General features: G+C 39.3%; 1 protein-coding gene across 1 annotated transcript in view; it reads right to left on the minus strand.

Moving 5' to 3' along the window:
* LAMA3 (laminin subunit alpha 3) overlaps nucleotides 1-20759 on the minus strand; it is a 167718-nt gene that overhangs the window by 137849 nt on the left and 9110 nt on the right. Inside the window, exons 2-3 of the mRNA XM_067467445.1 lie at nucleotides 16670-16822; nucleotides 563-680 (exon numbers count right to left, since the gene is read on the minus strand). Coding sequence (XP_067323546.1) covers nucleotides 563-680; nucleotides 16670-16822 — 271 coding nt within the window. The remainder of the gene's footprint in view (nucleotides 1-562; nucleotides 681-16669; nucleotides 16823-20759) is intronic.

Genomic DNA, 20759 nt, shown 5'->3' on the forward strand with positions numbered 1-20759 from the left:
ACCATGTCAAGTAAAATGGAATAAAGCTGATGTAATTGTGTAGTGTGAAGAGGCTCCTGGTCTTGAGAAAACTACTCAACTCAATTTAAGTTATCATGAAGTCACACTAAGGACCAAATAGCCCTGGTAAATCCTATCCTTTGACCTCCTCAAGGATCATTACTGTTCTAATGAAATGACACCACATTATCTTTGACTCAAATAAAGTATTAGACTATATATCTTTCTCCAATTCAGAGAAAGGACAAGGAAACTAGATCTGTTGTGCCATATTTGGAAAGGAGCCATGAGCACCATCCAGTTTTGAAATAGAGTTTAGCCACCACATTTGCTTTTAAATCTTGGGACAAAATAGACACAGCTAAGTCCCACTGACATCAAGTAGCTCCATGATTGTCATTATTATCCCATACCTTTTTAGCCCAATCCTGTGCAGAGCCTTTGATGCTTTTGGACCCATCTTAGGTAACTATAAATAATCAACCACTAATTCCCAAGTTCATGTGAGATGTAAAACTGCAGCTGACTGGAGCTGAGAGAAGACACTAAAATTGATACTTACGAGCAAAATATTGCCATGGTTTGTAGGTTCTTCCAAAATCTACTGATCTTTCTAATACCCACAAATCTGGACGAGGTGAATTTGCAAATTTGATGAGGACATACGCCACATGAAAGAGCTGGTAATAAAATATAGGTAAAGACACTTTAGAGTAATACAATGACATACAAAGAAAAGAAAAACATTGTTAGTTCTTGACCAAAATAACAATATAGAAGGTAAGGTGGCATCCATCAGAATACATAGTCGATCCTCACCCTCTGAGTTATTATATGTTTAACATTCAGATTCTGTCATGACCATGATCACATTTGCCAATGATTTAAGAGTGATTATTTAAGAATGATTTAATTAAGTGGATTTCTAGAGTACAAGATGACAGTGATGATGTAACATTTAGGTAGAGACAAGAGCTTTGTCAAAGAACAGATATATCTGCATGCAGAATGTCACAAATCAAGTCTCTGGTAAAAGGGAATGGGTCGTGAGTAATGTCAGCCTCCTTTTCTAGATCCTACAAGGCCTATTGCCTCTGGTGACCTTCCACTAACAAGCAGACACATTTTTTTATTTAAACCAGGAATTTGTCTCTAAGCTGATTTATAAAATATATTGCAACTGATTATTCCATTGTTTTAACCAATGTTATACTTGTTTTGTTTAGCCTGAAGAAGAGAAGGCTGAGAAGAAGAGAAGGCTGAGAAGGCTAGTTCTTCACTTGGAATTGCAGTGTTTTGTTGTTGCTGTTGTTGTGTGCCTCCAACTCATTTCCACTTTACGGAGACCTAAGGCAACCCTATCATCTGGTCTTCTTGGCAAAATTTTCTCAAAAGAGAGTTGCTTTGCCTTTCACTGAGAGTGATAAAGTGTGACTTTCTTGAACTCATCCAGTGGGGAGCATTTTCTGGATTGTAAAATCTTGCTTCGCTTCAACAAATCACCATGAGATCTTCCATTAGTACCTGATCTACCCACAAGTCAGATACAAGACCAGTACAAGACTGGTGGGTGAGTGAAACTGCGTAAGAGTTGCAGCTATTGTATTGCTTTCTTGCTCATCTACTCAATGCTTTTTCGATAGCAGTACATGTGAAAAAGTTCTTGAAGTCCTCATGGACAACAAGTTAAACATGAGCCAACAATGTCATGCAGCAGCTTAAAAAGCCAATGGGATTTTGGCCTGCATAAATAGGAGTATAGTGTCTAGATCCAGGGAAGTCACGCTACCCCTCTATTCTGCCTTGGTTAGACCATACCTGGAATACTGTGTCCAATTCTGGGCACCACAATTGAAGGGAGAGGTTGACAAATTGGAATGTGTCCAGAAGAGGGTGACTAAAATGATCAAGGGTCCGGAGAACAAACCCTACGAGGAACAGCTTAAAGAGCTGGGCATGTTTAGCCTGAAGAAGAGAAGGCTGAGAGGAGACATGATAGCCATATGTGAGATAAATATGTGAGAGGAGGCCATAGGGAAGAGGGAGCAAGCTTGTTTTCTCCTGCCCTGAAGACTAGGATGTGGAACAATGGCTTCAAACTATAAAAAGGAGATTCCACCTGAACATTAGGAAGAACTTCCTAACTGAGAGCTGTTCAGCAATGGAACTCTCTGCCCCAGAGTGTGGTGGAGGCTCCTTTTTGGAGGCTTTTAAACAGAGGATGGTTGATTATCTGTCAGGTGTACTTTGAATGTGATTTTCCTGCTTCTTGGCAGGGGGCTGGACTGGATGGCCCATGAGGTCTCTTCCAACTCTATGATTCCATGATTCTATGTCCTTGTCTTCTGCTCGGATTTTTCAAGCTGAACAACTACCCATGCATTTTTGAGGTTTGGTGTCATCAGTCTTGGCTTCCTAACATGATAACTGGACTCTTAAAAATGGATTACAAGATGGGTGAAAAGGAAAAATTAGACATAATAGGGTTTCTAGTAGCCAGTGGCCATATTATCAGAGAGTTGTAGCCAACAAGATCTGGCAAGCCACAGGTTCTCACTTTTGCAGTAGACAAAAAGTGCTACTGAATTAAACTTTTAAAGGTAAATACATTGAGTATTTTGCCAGTCATGATACATGCTTTAATCAATTTATTCTAAAAATTCTTGCATATCAAAAGTCAGATTAAGCAAACACACATATTGCTTATGTAAAAAAAAAAAAAAGATTACCGGCAACCACATTTGACTTCCTTGGTTGTATAAACATTCAGTTCTATTAAAAGAACTTGAACGCTTCATCTATCTTTCATAAAAAGCTAATCTGCTGATGTCTGATATATAATTATATAAAACATAAAAATAAATGTCAAGTAATTTTTAATTGTATGTTTAATCTATCAAACCAATTCATAGGGAAGTTTATATCACCCTTTATTTTTGAACATATTTCTATTTGGTTTTTGCTTCCAATTTAGTCAAAACAATCTGATTTAGACACATTCAGATGTCCAAATTGAAATGCAGCTCCTTCAAACTGAATCAAATCCAAACTCTGAAGACTGATTAGCTAGCGGCTTGGATTCAGAAGGAAACAGATATTATTATTATTATTATTATTATTATTATTATTTGTCTCAGACACTGATACATTTCTTCTCACATTTTCCATAGACAGAATACCTGGAGGGTGTGAAAAGAGAGGTGGGTTGACTCAAATCCATCTTGGAAATATTAAAATGCATTGCTTATCCCTAATTCCATAATATATTTGACAACAATCTAAAAATGATTTATTTTAATTATTAAATGCCAACCATGTTATTTTTATATAATGAGTAATATTTCCTATTACTTTAGTGGCTATTTCTGGTTGTGTTAAATGCTTTTTAAATTTAACAATTTAACAAACCAATGAACAACAGAAAAGATTTGTTTTCTTATTAGTTTAATGTTAGCCTAATAGCACTAATGCTTCCAAGCTCCACTGTAGCTTGTCATCACAACAAATGGTTTTACATGGATCTTCCAATCTCATTGCTTTGGGGCAGGATACTGGAGAAATAGAACAAGGATTTAAGAAAGCGTTGTTTGTATGATAAGCAGCACATTTGCTGAAATTCCCTCTTCCACACAACCATGAAATGGACATGAATCCTGCCCTTTATTTGACCCGACACTGCTACTCTCATCTCTGGTCAAAGTGCTTGGACCACAGCAAGATGGAAAAATTAAGTGAGACTCCTTAATGCACACCTACATGTTAAGACATTTTCTGCCTCGGTTCATTTAGCTGAACTTTTTACTTTGGAACTGAAAATGCCTACATTTGAATCCAAAAATACAAATGAGGGTCATACAGAAGGAATATCTGTCAATTCATAATTCCTTTTTTAACAACAGGAGACATGTGCCTCTGCAAGTCTGCGGTGGTGCAATAGGCGAAATTGTGCCACGGTGGTGCAATGGGTTAAACCCTTGTGCTGCTGAACTGCTGACCTAAAGGTCAGCAGTTCAAATCTGTGGGATGGGGTGAGCTCCTGCTGTTAGCCCTAGCTCCTGTCAATCCAGCAGTTCAAAAACATGCAAATATGAGTACATAAGTAGGTACCACTTCGGTGGGAAAAGGCAAAAGATGCTCCAAGCAGTCTTGCCAGCCACATAACCAGAAGGTAACAACACAGGCTCCTCAGCTTGAAAATGGAGAATTACACCTCCCCCAGAGCCAGAGCTGAGCATTGCCTCCAGAAGCCAGAAATGACAAAGGAGAAGCCTTTGCCTTGTCTGTGTTTGTGTGTCTCATGTATGTGACTATAAGGCATTGAATGTTGGCCTATGTCTGCTGTAAATGCTATAATCCACTCTGAGTCCCCTAGAGGAGAAGAGTGGAATATAAATAAAGATGATGATGATGATGATTATTATTATTATTATTATTATTTTACTGACACAAAAACACAGTATGTCACAGCAGACAAGATATATATGCTGGATTATTATCATCACCATCATATATGCGAAGCAACTCTTTGTTTACAACATGGTACTGTTAAAAACAGTCTCCACAAGTGGCAATGCATTTGCATCACATTTGAACCCGTTCTTCAAATTCTCTTTGGAAAACCCTTTGGGGCACTCCTGTGGTCTTATCACTGAAGCAAAGGTTTTCCCACCGAACAAGTGAACATCTGAGGATGCCAGATCAAGGCTATAAGGAGGATGTGGCATCACTGACCGCTCCATTTCCGGAAGAACATGTGACATTGCCAAAAAGTGTGGAGGTTAACATTATTGTGGTTTAATAAGTTTGCACTCAACTGTTTCTGTGATATTATTTTCTTACTGATGGTTTCTCAAAGTACTTCTTTGATCTACTTCTCGGATATCCAAACTGACCAATCAGTGGGGGTTTAAAATGTGTGCATCACCACATAGTGAAGATTTAAATGCATGATTTGATAAATATTTTCAACACCACAATTTGGAAAAAAATGCCACAATAGAATAGAACATATATTATCCATGAAATAGGAGCCCCCGGTGGCGCAGTAGGTTAAATCCTTGTGCTGGCAGGACTGAAGACCAACAGTTCGCAGGTTCAAATCCAGGGAGAGAGTGAATGAGCTCCCTCTGTCAGCTCTGGCTCTCTGTGCGGGGACATGAGAGAAGCCTCACACAAGGATGGTAAAGCATCAAAAACATCCTGGCATCCCCTGGGCAACGTCCTTGCAGATGGCCAATTCTCTCACACCAGAAGCGACTTGCAGTTTCTCAAGTCATTCCTGACACGACAAAAAAAAATCCATGAAATAAAACACTTGATGTAAAAATGATACTGCAAGGGCTTGCCAAATTATGAGTAATGGTTAGAACTGTGTTGTCAATTGATATTGAAATATTTTCATAATGGTCTTTGAGGGATTATGCCATTTGCTTAAGGGCTTTTTATGGAAAGGGGACATACCTATGTTTTGGGGGAGGAGGAGAATATAATTAGCATTTCTGTTTGCTTCCTTTTTATAGCAGACCAAAAGCAAAGCAGAAGCCTAATAAACAATTTCTTTAACTGTATTTTCTCTGTGTGAATTTCCCAGGGACTTTTGGCTAGTCATTATTGAATACAAAACACTAGACTAACATGAGATGGCAAAAAGCCAAACTTGTGCAAAGCCTCAGACTCAAGTTTAGAAGTGGAATCAGATGGAAAGACTAGTAGTAACACAATATATTTCAACATTTTGCCTCTATCAACATTTTAAAATGTATATTGAGCATCCTTTATCCAGAATTCCGAAATACAAAAGGCACAAAAATCCAAATATGTCCAAATAGGCTGACATAGTGACACCATTGCTGCCTGATGGCTTAATGTCTGCAACCTTTGTTTCATACACAAAATTATTTACAATATTATGTACAATATTACATTCAGGCTATGTGTATAAGGTTTTTATGAAATATAATTGCATTTCGTGTGCAGACTTTGGTCCCATGCCCAAGATGTCTCATTATGTAAAGGTAAAGGTTTCCCCTTGGCATTAAGTCTAGTTGAATCCAACTCTGGGGGATGGTGATCATCTCCATTTCTAAGCCGAAGAGCTGGCATTGTCAGTAAATATCTCCTAGGTCATGTGGCCAGCATGACTGCATGGAGCACTGTTACTTTCACATTGATGGTACCTATTGAGCTATTCACATTTGCATATTTTTGAACTTTTTTATAATCTCAGAAGCAACTTATTTATTTATTTATTTATTTATTTGCTGCATTTGTTGACCGCCGTTCTCAGCCCTAGGGCGACTCACGGCGGTGTACAACATATAAAAGGCAATTTACAAAAGGCAATAACAAAAAACAACATATCCACAATACAACAGTTATATAGTTACACTAAATAATCCGCTCCGTCTCATAGTAGAATCGTAACCAATCTCATAATCCATATTCCGTTCCAGTCGTCTTTACCAAATTATTGTAGCACTTAATTAAATGCCTTCTCAAATAGCCATGTCTTTAGGCTTTTACGGAAAGACATAAGGGAGGGCGCCTGTCTGATGTCTACAGGGAGAGTGTTCCACAGACGGGGGGCCACCACCGAGAAGGCCCTCTCTCTCGTCCCCACCAGGCGTGCCTGTGAGGCAGGTGGGATCGAGAGAAGGGACTCCCCAGACGATCTCAAGGCCCTCGTGGGCTCATAGGCCAAGATGCGGTCCGAAAGGTATTTTGGGCCGGAACCGTTTAGGGCTTTGTAGGCCAACACCAGCACCTTAAATTGGGCCCGGTAGCAGATCGGCAGCCAGTGGAGCTGGAACAACAAGGGCGTTGTGTGCTCCCTGCGTCCCGCTCCAGTTAGTAACATGGCTGCCGCGCGCTGGACTAGCTGAAGCTTCCGGGCCGTCTTCAAGGGCAGCCCCACGTAGAGAGCGTTGCAGTAGTCAAGGCGGGATGTGACCAGAGCATGTACCACCGTGGCCAAGTCAGACTTCCCGAGGTACGGGCGCAACGATGAATCCAGGATCACACTTGAGAAACTGCAAGTCACTTCCGGTGTGAGAGAATTGGCTGTCTGCAGGGATGTTGCCCAGGGAATGCCTGGATATGTTACCATCCTGTGAAAGACTTCTCTCATGTCTTCGCATGGAAAACTGGAGCTGACAGACAGGAGCTCACCCCATCTCGCAGATTCCAACTGCCGACCTTCAGGTCAGCAGTTCAGCTGACACAAGGGTTTAACCCATTGTGCCACTGCAGCTCCTATGTTTTTGAACTGCTAGGTTGGCAGGAGCTGGGGCTAACAGCAGAAGCTCACCCCATCCTATGAATTCAAACCACTGACCTTCCAGTCAACAAATTCTGCAGCTTAGCAGTTTAACCTGCTGTGCAACTGCGGCCTCTCTCATTATGTATTGATATGCAAATACAGAAAAAAAATCCAAAACACTTTTGGTTCGAAGCATTTTGGATGAGGAATACTCAACTTGTATTACAATGTATTGCTCCAATAAAAACCTGTGTAAGGTTGCATAGAGACAGATCACGATTTTTATTAAATGATCAGCTTTAAGAACTTGCATCTTGGTTGGTTTTCAACAACTCTTCTTTTTCCACTCTGATGTGATAGATTTTTAATCTAATGTAGCAAGGCTACACTTTTCTTTCTCTTGGCACATCTCAACTCCAGCCCTGTCTAGATGAAAAAGTCAAAGGAAATTCATTCAGATCAAGTCTGAATTTGCACATTAGGCCGAGCCATTTCTTTCAAAAGCAACCGAATTATTATTTTTTATTTCTAGCCAACTCAGAAGAAAATGTTGCACCATTCACACCATCATTGTAGGTTTTGCTGCTATCGTTCAGATTACAGGTCCTGCCTGCACCGACATCACATCTGTCTTTGTCAGTGCCTAAGGCAGGCTTCTTCATCCTGCAGGACTGGCCAAGAATGCAGAGAACATCATGTCTGTCCATGTCAAGGTTTTCTTTTAAATTTTGACCCTGATGGATGAATAGGCCATTAATCAGCCATAAACAATATTGCTGCATTGCAACAGAGTAAAGGAGGCAATCTCCAGCAAAAGATCATTGCCTTGTCGCAGTGCTGGAGCTTGAGTGTCCCGATGATGCCATGAGCAAAACCATGAAGGGACACCCAAGGCGGGAAGTTCATGGAAGAGGTCAGACTAAATACGATCCCTGGGGAAGGTAATGGCAACCCACCCCAGTATTCTTGTCATGTAAACTAAATTGATCAGAACAACCAGAGATATGTTGATATACCATCAGAAGAAGGGACTCCCAGGTTGGAAGATGGTCAAAATGCTACTGGGGAGGAACAGTGGATAAGTTCAACTAGCCCCAGATGTGATGGCACAGCTGACTTAAAGCCTAAAGGAAGGCTAACAGCTGATGGTGCTGGAGGTAAACAAGGGGCCAACCAAGGGCAAGATGGGTGGATGGTATATCCTTGAAGTGACTGGCTTGACCTTGAAGGAGCTGTGGGTAGCGATGGCCGACAGGGAGCTCTGGCACAGTCACAAAGAGTCGGAAATGACTGAACGAATAAACAACAACAAAGGAGGCAATGCCCATGAAGTCTATATAGTATATGCAGATCGGGGGGGGGGGGGGAATAAAAATTATTGCAAGGAAAATATTTACTTGATCTGGAAGCAAGCAGGGACCTGAGACTTTCCACTGAAAATTATAGAAGGGAACAATTTTCTTGAGGAAACCTGTAAATAAGGGGTCGTTTAATATTTTCCTAGTCAGCCAATCCTCCAAGCAAATGATCTCTCAGGAGTTTTTTTGACCTCAAAATAGTGGTCCTTAGGCTGGTAGCAGTCCATAAGCCATTGGTTATTGTTCAGTTTCCAAGGAAGAAAGAAACAGCTGAAAAATTTGTTCCCATCTAGTGCATTTTGGATCATTATTTTTGCCTGTTTCTCAGATAAGATACTTTAGGAAACACAGTTTTAATTCATTTTTCTCAATTTAGAATTAAGAATAAAAACAACACTAACAAGAGAAAAATGGGTGTTCACTTTTCTGGTGTGATATAGAATTCCACTTAGTGTGAATAGTTAATTGGTTTCATAACATTTGCAAAGTACCAAACTTCCATGCATGTAAAATATGCTGGCATACAAGATAAACATAGTACTGTTTTCCTAAAATGTATCGTAAGAGCAACACAGAGTCCACATTAATACCATTTAATCCCACAGATTTAGCATCATCGGGACGGATTGTTGCCTATGCATAGTAAGAGAGCAACAGTGATTTGGGTAATCATTATTCAGAAAATGAAGTTGGAACATATTCTGAAAACACAGAGACAGATCTCTCACCACTCCAATTTTTAAATAAAAGCCCTCAACTACTGAAAGCTGACAATTTATAGCCATATACAGCAAGCCAAGTTACCAGAATTGTATATCTGCAAATGGCTTTGCGGGATATTTCTTCTAATCTCCTAAATAAATTATATTTAAATGAAATTCAAGATATGCTTATGTAACCTTTTTGTTACTTGTTAAGGAAGCATTTCCCACCAAATCCCTTAGCAGTGCATTCCACAGTTTAATTGCCCTGATAACTGGGACATTTTCCAAATATTTAACATTAATTTCCTCAAGCTTAAATCAATGGCCTCTAGTGCTAATTTAACCACTTTCTACTTTCCTTTTAAGTATTTCAGTGTATATCCTTCCCAAACATTTTCAGCACCCTGCTTGCAGAGAAGTATCAGAGAGTACGCATGTCTATGCTTGCATTTCTGCATCTGCTTGGCTCATTATTTAAGGAATACAAATGTATATCTACCAAGACATTGTTTAGAATAGAGCAAGGTAGAGCAGAATTTAGTGACAGCAAACCAGAATTCTGCCTTTACTCATAACAAAAAGGTTCACCTCAATAAACAGATATAGCTCAGGTAGGGATAAAGGGGGTCTTAGGGTTGCTTACAGACCTCAGGACTATTTTTGTGGCCTTCGCCTGTCCAAACTCTGTATCACCCCATCCTTCTACAAACAAACAAACAAACACTGCTCCTAGAAATTCCAATATTAGGGACTAAACTTTTAAAAAAGTCTACAGTTCTTTACATTTACCAAATACACATTTCTCAAAACCTGAAGTGGACTTCTGTTCTGCATTTTTATCAGCCTCCCTTGTCCCTGGGCAGCCTAAGTGATAGATATTTGGGTCCCTTGATTTAAAGGGGGAAGATGGTTCTGAACAATCTTCACTAACTTTCCATACATGAGAACACTGTAAACCATGAGCAGATTGTTTTTCAACAATTCTCTCCAATGCTGCCACCATCCCATGATGCTACCATTGCATACTGGCAAAACTCGTGAAATGAAGCACAATACATTGAATCAAAGGACTAAGTCACTGCATCCAGGGTTTCTCGTATAGTAAAAGTATCTTGTAATGGCCAGGGCTCCTGCCTTACATTGGAAATCCTATGAACAATGAAAATGAACCATTTCTAACTCAGCCTATGAATTTAGTTGGGGAGAGGGAGGCAAAGTCAGCTGACAAGAAACTGCCCAAATGCCTAAAATTACCAGATCCCATTGATCTTGGAAGTGTTGGAAATAGCAACCTTCTCAAGCCTCCACTAGCTATTTGTTATGTATATAAATTAGATTGCTTACTGTATTGTATGTGTGTGTTGGTTTGCAATTTTACCTTAACTCTTTGTTGTGGGAGGGGCTGCAGACCATGTGATCAGAACTGGGCTTGTTCAGGGCTCCGACTCCATTTTAGAAAGGCAGAAGCCATTAGACTTTCAATGTAAAGACTTCAGTAGGAAACGTATGCAGTACAGAAGCCATTAGACTCAATTGGACTTTTGGACTAGGCAGAGACTCTATTAGATTCTCAGAACTGAGAGATACTTTGGACTATGGACTTTTGATTCTAAGAAAGATGCTTTGTGTTACCTACACAGAGAAACTACTTCAAATCTACTTTTAACTGGATTGACAAGTGCCTGTATGCTGAATACATGAAGTTTGTGAGTAAACCAGTTATGTTACTTTTAAAGAAGCCTGCTTATTGTGTCTCTTGAGAGCATGATTTAAAGGCAAATATATTTTATGGGAGAATAGATGTTTTTGGGCAACGAAAAGAACCCTTCTGAAACTCTGTGTGGTGATATTCATAGATATAGATATAGATATAGATATAGATGAATGCTGGTGAATGCCATTTTCCTAAAAAGTAATGATTCTAACAGGTCATGCTTTTTATCAAGAGGTTATGGCATCTTTTTTCAAAAGGTTGTCACTTCTAACAAGGCCATCCCATTCCAAAGAACAAAAAACCTCCAAAAACATTGTGGAGATTTCCATTTTCCAAATGGAAGCTAAACAGGGCCATTTGTGGGCTGTCTTGGATCTGTCACTCAAGTTTTGACTGACAGGTTGCTTGAGGACATCAAAAAAGCTGATTCCCTTTAAGAGTGAAGAAGTTTTAACTTAATGGCCAGAAATCTGCAGCTTTCCTTTAATAGTATCAAGAATATGAGGCTGATCTAAGGACACCGAGAATTCCATTGAATCCACAGACTTCTTAATAGAAGAGACAGAAAGAACTTTAGGGTTTGAAATGTGAATGGACAAGAAAACCAAATCAGCCAATTAATCCACCCAAGCAGAAAGTTTTGAATGCACATTCCTGAAATATCTGAATTTGAATCCCTGTGTATTCAATGATGCTGAGACACACATTCATGTAGAGATGAATTGGAACAGCCACTTTTTTTCTGTCAGGATCGCTTCTTCAGCATCTTCAAGATAGGAAACTACAATATGGTCCTCTTTGTGCTGAGAAATAGCTGTACCAACCAAACCTGGTTGTTGCAGATGGGTAGGTATTCTGTTTAGTTTCGATAAGAACTTGCCAACTATCACAAACAAGCTAAAAGTGAATGGGAAAAAAGTGACATTGATAGTTTAAGCCATCTGATCAGAACTATTGTAAGAGGATCATAATTTGAATCTAGAATAAGGTAGAGATGGGGATTTGTGAGCTGGTAAAGGGTGAAAGGCTTTGTGTTGAACTGTCCCTCTTTAAAAATAACATTTTTGAGATTATTGTCTTATTGTCTGCTTTTGGCCTTTTTGTTGCTTCCACTATCCTTTCCTTAAATATTTCTATATAGAAGCAATATCAATGTCTGGCAACATCAGAGAGGCTGCTATAATTTGTCGAAACACTGGCAACTTGCAGAGCTCCCATTACACAGCAACACTACAAAACTGTTGACAAACCAGAGTGTTTAGGTGTGAGAAAGTAAATCCTGAAGATTTTGTTCCTACAGCTTTCCGTTCCTTAAAGACTTCTAAAAACCTACATTTACTACGAAGGAAGGAAGTGAGAGAGAATAGGAGGAAAACTAAACATGAAAAGTGTTTGCTTTGGATTTTGAAACCCCTTTCCTCTAATTGTGCATATTTTAAGGACCATTTTATCATGAAGTGCACCAATTTGAACAATGCAGTACATATTTGATCTAGTATGAGAGAAATGAAAATCAGCACGCTTGACACAATTCCTTGAATAAACTGGATAAACCCCAATGCAGATTCTACAAGAACAGCAAAGGCAAGAATAACTGGGAACAGGGAGAGGCATTTTGGGTGAGAAGATCTCTCTCACTCCAAAGCTCCATTGTCATTGGTGCTCTGGAAGAAACCTTTTGTAATTTTAAGACTTATTCATTAATTGCAAAGACCTGATAAAATCAAAGGGTTTCAAGTCTGCTGTCACCAATTTGACCTGTTGATTTGAATGGGTTTTCAAAATATGACTAAGCTTAGTTTCAGCCCAACAAATTTTTGTAGTTGCCCTGATTTTTTGGCTTTATTCTTAATTATAGTTGGCCCTCCACATTTGCAGGTTTGATTAATACATTCTCTGTATGAACCTCTAGGTCAGGGGTCCTCAAACTAAGGCCCGAGGGTCAGATATGGCCCTCCAAGGTCATTTACCCAGCCCTCGCTCAGGGTCAACCTAAGTCTGAAAGGGCTTGAAAGAACACAATAGCAACAACAACAATCCTATCTCATCAGGACCACACTTCCCATTGAAATACTAAGTTTATATTTGTTAAATTTTTTCATTTTAATTATTGTATTGTTTTAAGTGAGGTTTTTTTCACTACAAATATGTGCAGTGTGCATAAGAATTCATTCATTTTTTTTTTCAAATTATGATCCAGCCCTCCAACAGTTTGAGGGACTGTGACCTGGCCCTCTGTTTAAAAAAATTGAGGACCCCTGCTCTAGGTCCTCCAGCTCAACAATGCAGTCAACTGGAAGTCATCCACAGAGTTGCAATGAAGGAGGTTGATGGTGTCACAAGAAATATGATGTGCACATTTGATATGATATGTGGGTATTTGAAATGAATTAAATGAAAGAATTGAATGAGTGAGAGTTAATAGTTTTGGAGACAGTATTCTAAAAGATTAAAGCCTGCAATGACTAACTACCTGCTTAAGGAACTGTAATTAAAACCTGCTAAAGAGAACTGAAAAAGTAAAGTATGATAACAACTGTGACAATGACAGGCATGTAGCCAGGGGGGGACTCATGGTGGTTCGCGAAAAGGCCTTACTGGTGCATTATTTAAACTGTTATGTTTATTCATATCATGATCTGATCACCATAATCAATATATCCCATATGCATGGGGGTATTGGGGTAATGATACAAAAGGTTTGCTAGGCTAGACCCTCTTTCACTCAGCCCCCCCCCCCGAAACTCAGCCCCCCTGAAACCCCCCCTGAAATTTTTTTAGCCCCCCCCCCCCCCCCCCCGAAATGAAATCCTGGCTACGGGCCTGGACAATGATAAGAGAAATGTTTACAATGTTAAGAAGGAAGTCGACACAAGGCTAATACCAATCAAGAAGAATCAACATCTGGCCAGGAAACTGAGATGGAGTCAACATATTCCAGAATGGAAGATGTCTATCGTTAATTTACAACTCTGGGATAACATCAACAGAATATTCCTATAAAAGACTCAATCTAATAATTTTCAAGTGTGGCAGACCTGAGGAGTCTGGTCCACCCACTATGCTCTATGGAAAGAGATAATGTATGCCTCCTTTTCTCAAGGGAAGAAGAAGGGGTGTGATTTTGGAATCTTAGATTTTGTGCAGGGAGTCAGTTTCTGCTGTGTGGAAAAAAAGGAGGTGGTCCTTGGCATTGTTCTTAGTGGTTTCTCAGGTTTAAAAAAATCAGTTTTATATGTGTTTTTCCACTTTGGGGGGGGGGGGGGTGTCCTGTGACCAAAACCCAGCTTATGTGGACGGCTGACCACATAGTACAACACCTGAACCCATGGGGGATATGTTCCATGACTTCATGTGGATACACAAAACCATGGGTAATATTAAACCTCATTGAACAAATAACATCTGGTGTAAGCATACCATAGATCCACACTAGGGGACCTAGGTGCTGTAGCATACCTTTATATTCAATTTCTGGCACACCATAAGAATCTAGAAAATACTTTGGGATAACATATTTTGTTAGATGAAGGTAAAAGAAACTATGGGGACCAGCACTGCAGTCATGGGGATCATACTGTATTAATTAATTAACTAGCTGTGATGTTAATTTGTTAAACATTTATGTTATATTTGTAGGGGTTCTTTTGTTTACTGATCTTTTATGGTACATTTGGAACAATCTTGAATTACTTTATTTTATAGCTATATCTTGATGTCACTGAAAAGCAGAGAGGTTCTTTCATTCCAAGGGCTAAAATCACTACTTGAAAAGTTCTTGAGGCCCATTGTCCAATGATGGTTGGGGTATAATGGACACTGATGAGATTTACAATTTGCAAGAAGGGATGGCATACTGCATGTAATAATCCACACTATGCCTAAAAACCCCATGATTGAATCTACTTGTGAAAAGTCTTTAACTGCCTTGCATCATGAAGAAGATTAGAGTTAACATTATTCTCTTAGGCTATAAAGCTCTTAGGTCATAAAGAATCAGCTTTCAATACAGGCAGTCCCTGAGTTACAAACATCTGACTTACAAATGACTCATAGTTAAGAAAGGGGTGAGACAATAGGAAGTGTAATAAATCTTCCCCTAGCACCCCTGGAAGAGTTATCATGGGGAAAAGGTGTCTCTGCTGAAGTTTGATCACCAATCCTTGTTTCCACAACAAGCTAAATTTTTCAAAATCTAAATCTCACAGAGACAGAAAGTGAGGTGAAATCTTCTGAACAGACAGCAAAATAAACACCACAGCGGTGTTAACTCTTTCCTATGCTATCCAAAACCTATAGATATAGATACACACACATAGTTGGAGTTACACTTTAAAATGTATCTGTTTCAGCTTACATAAAATCCAACTTAAGAACAAATTGACAGAAACTATCACGTTTGTAATTTGGGGACTGCCTGTACTCAATACAGAGTATAACAACAGCTATATGATTATAGTTTTATTTATTTATACTTGATTTTTTCTCTATTAATTGAGACCCAAAGTGAAGGATACTGCCAACCTATACAGATGGTGGCCAAAGCACAGAGGCAATTGTTCTACCATTAGCTCTGTGTGTGTATGACCCACAAGTGACATTACAGTCTATGGTGGGAGCATGGTATAGCAACCACTAAGAGATGTTGCCAAGTGGGATTTCATCAACCTGCCAAAAATGTGAAAAATGCCATAAACCATGGCTAGAAGCTTGTCTGCTTCTATAAGGCTTCCTAGAAACCGAAATAATTCTACATTTCTCACTCTCTCTTCCTTTTGTTTTTGTATCATCTTCCCCCTCTCTCTGAGTAGAGATGAGCTGGAAGTTAAACACTGTGTACACATTTCCTCAGTTAAATCCTGGGGGGAAGGGGGGAACCAAAAGCAATAGGATAGGGGGGAAACTATATACTTTATCTAATAACTCTTATTGACAATAATTAGGTATTTAGAGAGGCATACCAACCTAAAATAAGTGTACAGAAACTGGGAAACAAACAGTATCTAGTTCAATACTTCCAGAGATGGAAACTCTTCCTGAGAACTGTGTTTCATTTCTGAACAGCTTTACCCATTAGTTTCTCCTAATGTTGAGCTAAAAGCTGTGACCTTAGTTAGCTATTTCCATCCATTTATTCTAGTATGTTCTATTTATCATTTCCATTCTGCCCCCTTGTGTTCCCCCAAAGGTCAGTCCTGATGGTCCAAGGATTTTCTAGAAAAGTGGGTGACTGAAATTTCTTAGTGTGGTCTCAACAGATGGTTCCCTTGTACTACTACAATCCCTCGTGTATCATATCTTTCTGTTTCAAATAATCCTTATCCCTTAGGGAAAACTATAGAATAATTTTGCCCTTTCACTGTAGTAAATTTGGATTACTATTGGCTTCTTTTGTAGGTTACTGATGCATGCAGCCTCATCACCAAGGTGTGTTTTGCATTGCAAAATAAAGACTTAGTAACCAAATAAGAAGTCATTATTTGGTTACATTTCAAAAATAAGAAGATACATCACTGCTTTTTTAAAAAAATTAACTCTGTAACACTAACCAACCATGCTCTCCATATGCAACTGTAATGATCAGCAATTGTTTTCAAAAGTGACTTTACACCATCTAGGAAGCTCATTCACTTACCTGTCCTAGATCTAAAGTAACATTGACTTCATCATACTTCAAACCTAAGGAGAGAGACGGACTTTGCCACCAGCGCTCTGTCCCATCTATAGCATTGGTTACTGGGTGAGCTTTCTTTGGATCAGCAGCATTACAATAGTCACAGAACTGGCCCTGAAAGAGAAGAAAACAGACATCTGAGACAGTTTGAACATGACCATGAAAAGGTTGTTTTAAATTGCTACTGAAAGATCAAGGAGCAGTTCAGTGCTATTTTTTCTGTGATGCTCCAAGAAGCAAAGAGAACAGTTGAAGAATAAAGATAACTCACTGAAGTTGCTTCCATTCACCTGAACAAACACCTGTAAGCAAAATTATAAATTCTATCTCCATATTTTAATTCAGTGTTGCATTATCAAACGATGTTCTTCCCCATATCCAAAATATTCCCATAGATGTGATGTCAAAGGCTTTCATGTCTGAAATCACTGGGTTGCTGTGAATTTTCCGGGCTGTATCGCCATGTTCCAGAAGTATTCTCTCCTGACATTTCACCCACATCTGTGGCAGACATCCTCAGAGGTTGTGAGGTCTGTTGGAAACTAGGCAAGTGGGGTTTATATATCTGTAAAATGACCAGTGCGGGAGAAAAAACTCTTGTCTGCTTGAGGCAAGTGTCAATGTTGCAATTGGCTGCCTTGATTAGCATTATAGCCTTGCAGTCTCAAAGCTTGGCTGCTTGCTGCCTTGGAATCCTTTGTTTGGAGGTGTTAGTTGGCCCTGATTGTTTCCTGTCTGGAATACCCATGCTTTGAGTATTGTTCTTTATTTACTGTCATGATTTTAGAGTTTTTTAATACTGGTAGCCAGGTTTTGTTCATTTTCATGGTTTCCTCCTTTCTGTTGAAATTGTCCACATGCTTGTGGATTCCAATGGCTTTGCTGTGTAGTCTGACATGGTAGTTGTAAGAGTGGTCAAGCATTTCTGTGTTCTCAAATCATACTCTATGTTCATCAAGTGCTCTGCTATGGCTGACTTCTCTGGTTGAATCAGCCTGCAGTGCCTTTCATGTTCCTTGATTCATGTTTGGGCAATGCTGTGTTTGGTGGTCCTTATGTAGACTTGTACACAGCTGAATGGTATATCATAGACTCTTGCAGAGGTGAGAGGATCCCTCTTGTCCTTTGCTGAATGTAGAATTTGTTGAATTTTCTTAGTGGGTTTGTATATAGTTTTGTAAATAGTTTGTTCTATAACTACAAGCACAACCTACAAACTATCTACAAACTCACTAAGAAAATTCAACAAATGCTATGTTCAGCAAAGGGTAAGAGGAATCCTCTTACCATGGTTGAATCCTTACTCAAGTATGTAAATCCACTGGGTGACCTTGTGCAAGTTGCACTCTCTCAGGGGCAAACCACCAGCTCTGAACAAATCTTACACACAAAAAACCACACCCATGATAGGTTTGCCTTAGTGTCACCATACATTGGAAGCTACTTGAAGCCACACAATAACAAGCCGATTTCATGTCTCATGGGGAGCTTTTTACAGATTTTGTCTCTTAATTGGCTCCTGTTCAACAAGAAGCAATGGACTAGGAAAAATGTAATAGGTGGAACAGTTGTCTCAAAAGCTTACATATACCTCTTCGCCCTCCTATCTATACTTAGCAGGTTTCTGCTGCGGTTGTACTTTATTAGGTGGGTCAGTCATTATAACAAATCAAGGGCAGTTTTGCTCTCTATATTTATAACACTGTGATTCCACTTTAACTGCTATGGTTACACCATGTGCAATCCTATGGTTTTTTGTTTGAGGATAAACAGCAGGTTAAGACTTCTCCATGGGTTGTTACCATGGCAGTTAAAACAGAATAACAGTACTAGAGCAAATCTTGTAAAAGATTTGAAAGAAACATGGAGTGACAATCCAGGAACAAAGGTTTGTGCTGTGGTTGTACTTTATTAGGTATGTCAGACATTATAAGAAATCAAGGGCAATTTTGCTCTCTATATTTATAACGCTGTGATTCCACTTGCTGTGACTTTGTCTGGATTTTAAAAAATACTAGGGGTGGTTAGCAGAGAGAGAGAAAACTAGGCTTAGAATTTTTGGTGGAAAGTAGAGGAATAAATAGGGATGACATCTTGTCCTACCCTTACTTAGAATCATAGAATCACAAAGTTGGAAGAGACCTCATGGGCCATCCTGTCCAACACCCTGCCAAGAAGCAGGAAAATCACATTCAAAGCACCCCCAACAGATGGCCATCCAGCCCCTTTTTAAATGCCTCCAAAGAAGGAGTCTCCACCACACCTTAATCTCAAAGATTTGAGAGTAGAAGAGGTATTTCTACTTAACTAGGTCACTTGGAGTTCTAAGGACAATGTTTAATAATGTTTCTAACATACATCAAAGAAGTCTTCTCAAATAACAAGCATTTCAGTTATTTAAAGTACATTCCACAAGAGCTGCCAACAAAGATGGCAGCTAAAAAAATAAGTTGTTGAATAAAACCTTTCCCTGTGCTTCTCATTGGCACAACCTGCTGAAGAACATTTCATGGTTGCCTGTCTAGTACAGTATTCATATCTCAGTTTCAGGAGATTGGCAACAAAGTCTAGATTTCATCTAGAATTCATCAAAGTGTATTTTTTTTACCTCAATATCCTTATGCCTTGAATAATATACAGCAAGTTTCTATTAAAAAATAGGGCAACATATAGTCTCTGTATAAAACTCCCTTGTAAAGCATATACTATATTTACTCAAATGTAATGTTCACCTTTTTTGGCTAAATTGTTTAGCCAAAAGGGAGATGCACATTATATTCTTTGGTGATAGAAAAGCACTTCTCCCTCCCTTCCCAGTCCGAGCTTCTCCTTCTCCCAGATGAGAGAAGAAGGAAAAGCTTCCCTCCCTTCCCTGCCCATCATCTCTCACTAGAGTTATCTTCTCCCATGTGTGCTTCCCAATTGCATGAATGTCTAATAAAATCTAAGACTCACTGAGTTCAGTTGAGTTTATTGACCCCAATGGCACAGTGGGTTAAACGCTTGTGCCGGCAGGACTGCTGAGCAATAGATCAGCAGTTCAAATCCCGGTATAGCAGGTTGAGCTCCCTCTGTCATTTCCAGCTTCCCATTTGTGGACATGAGAGAAGCTTCTCACAAGGATGAGAAAACATCAAACATCCAGGCATCCCCTAGGCAACATCCTTGTAGACAGCCAATTCTATTGCACTAGAAGCAACTTGTAGTTTCTCATGCTGCTCCTGACATGAACAAAATCTTCAAAACAATATGTATATAATTTTATCCCAATCCTGAAAGAGTAAACTTAAATGCCTGTACATCACCTCCCTGTACCTCAAAATACAGGCAATTGACAAGCAAAATTGGCTTAGGACTTTATTGCATCAGACTTCAAAACAGGAGTGCAACATTATATTAGTATGTTTTTGACCAGTACTTATTGAACAACATTGCATTCGACCTATTTCTGCTTTGCATTTTGTCACTGTAGTGCACCTTTTCATGGATGGATGAAACCCTCAATAACTCTTAATTTGCTGCCTTTTTGTGACTGTCTTCTATGTGATAAATCCCTTCTGCTGCACTTGTAGGGCATGATTTTCCCCTCTCCCCTTCTCCCCACATTCCCCTTGCTACTGTTCCCCATTTTCTTTTTATTGTTCTTTATACTGTGATAACAGAATAATTTCAGTTTAAAAAAAACCCCAAAATGATATCTGAGAAGGTATAGAACAGGAAGGAAAGATTACAAATGCAAAGCAGTTAATTGCCAAAGCAGTGCCATAGCGCTACTGCAGAGATGTGCAGTTTCTGTTCCTTTAACTAAGACAATTGCAATGAGACTGCAGGTTGGTGAGACAATGTCCCTAATCTTTTTATATTTTCCTACTTTTTATGTCTAAACACTAAGCAGAGACAACAGTATAAGCTGTTTGCAGGCCAGATGGGAAATGCATGGAAGCCACATGTCAAAGGTCCCCATTCTCTGATCTATACAAATATGCTATCACTGGTTAGGGCAGAGTGGTAGGAGCCATACAAATAATATCACAAGCATATGCCTTTATCC

Source organism: Anolis sagrei, chromosome 4 (genome assembly GCF_037176765.1).
Source record: "Anolis sagrei isolate rAnoSag1 chromosome 4, rAnoSag1.mat, whole genome shotgun sequence".
In the NCBI taxonomy this organism is placed as follows: domain Eukaryota; kingdom Metazoa; phylum Chordata; class Lepidosauria; order Squamata; family Dactyloidae; genus Anolis; species Anolis sagrei.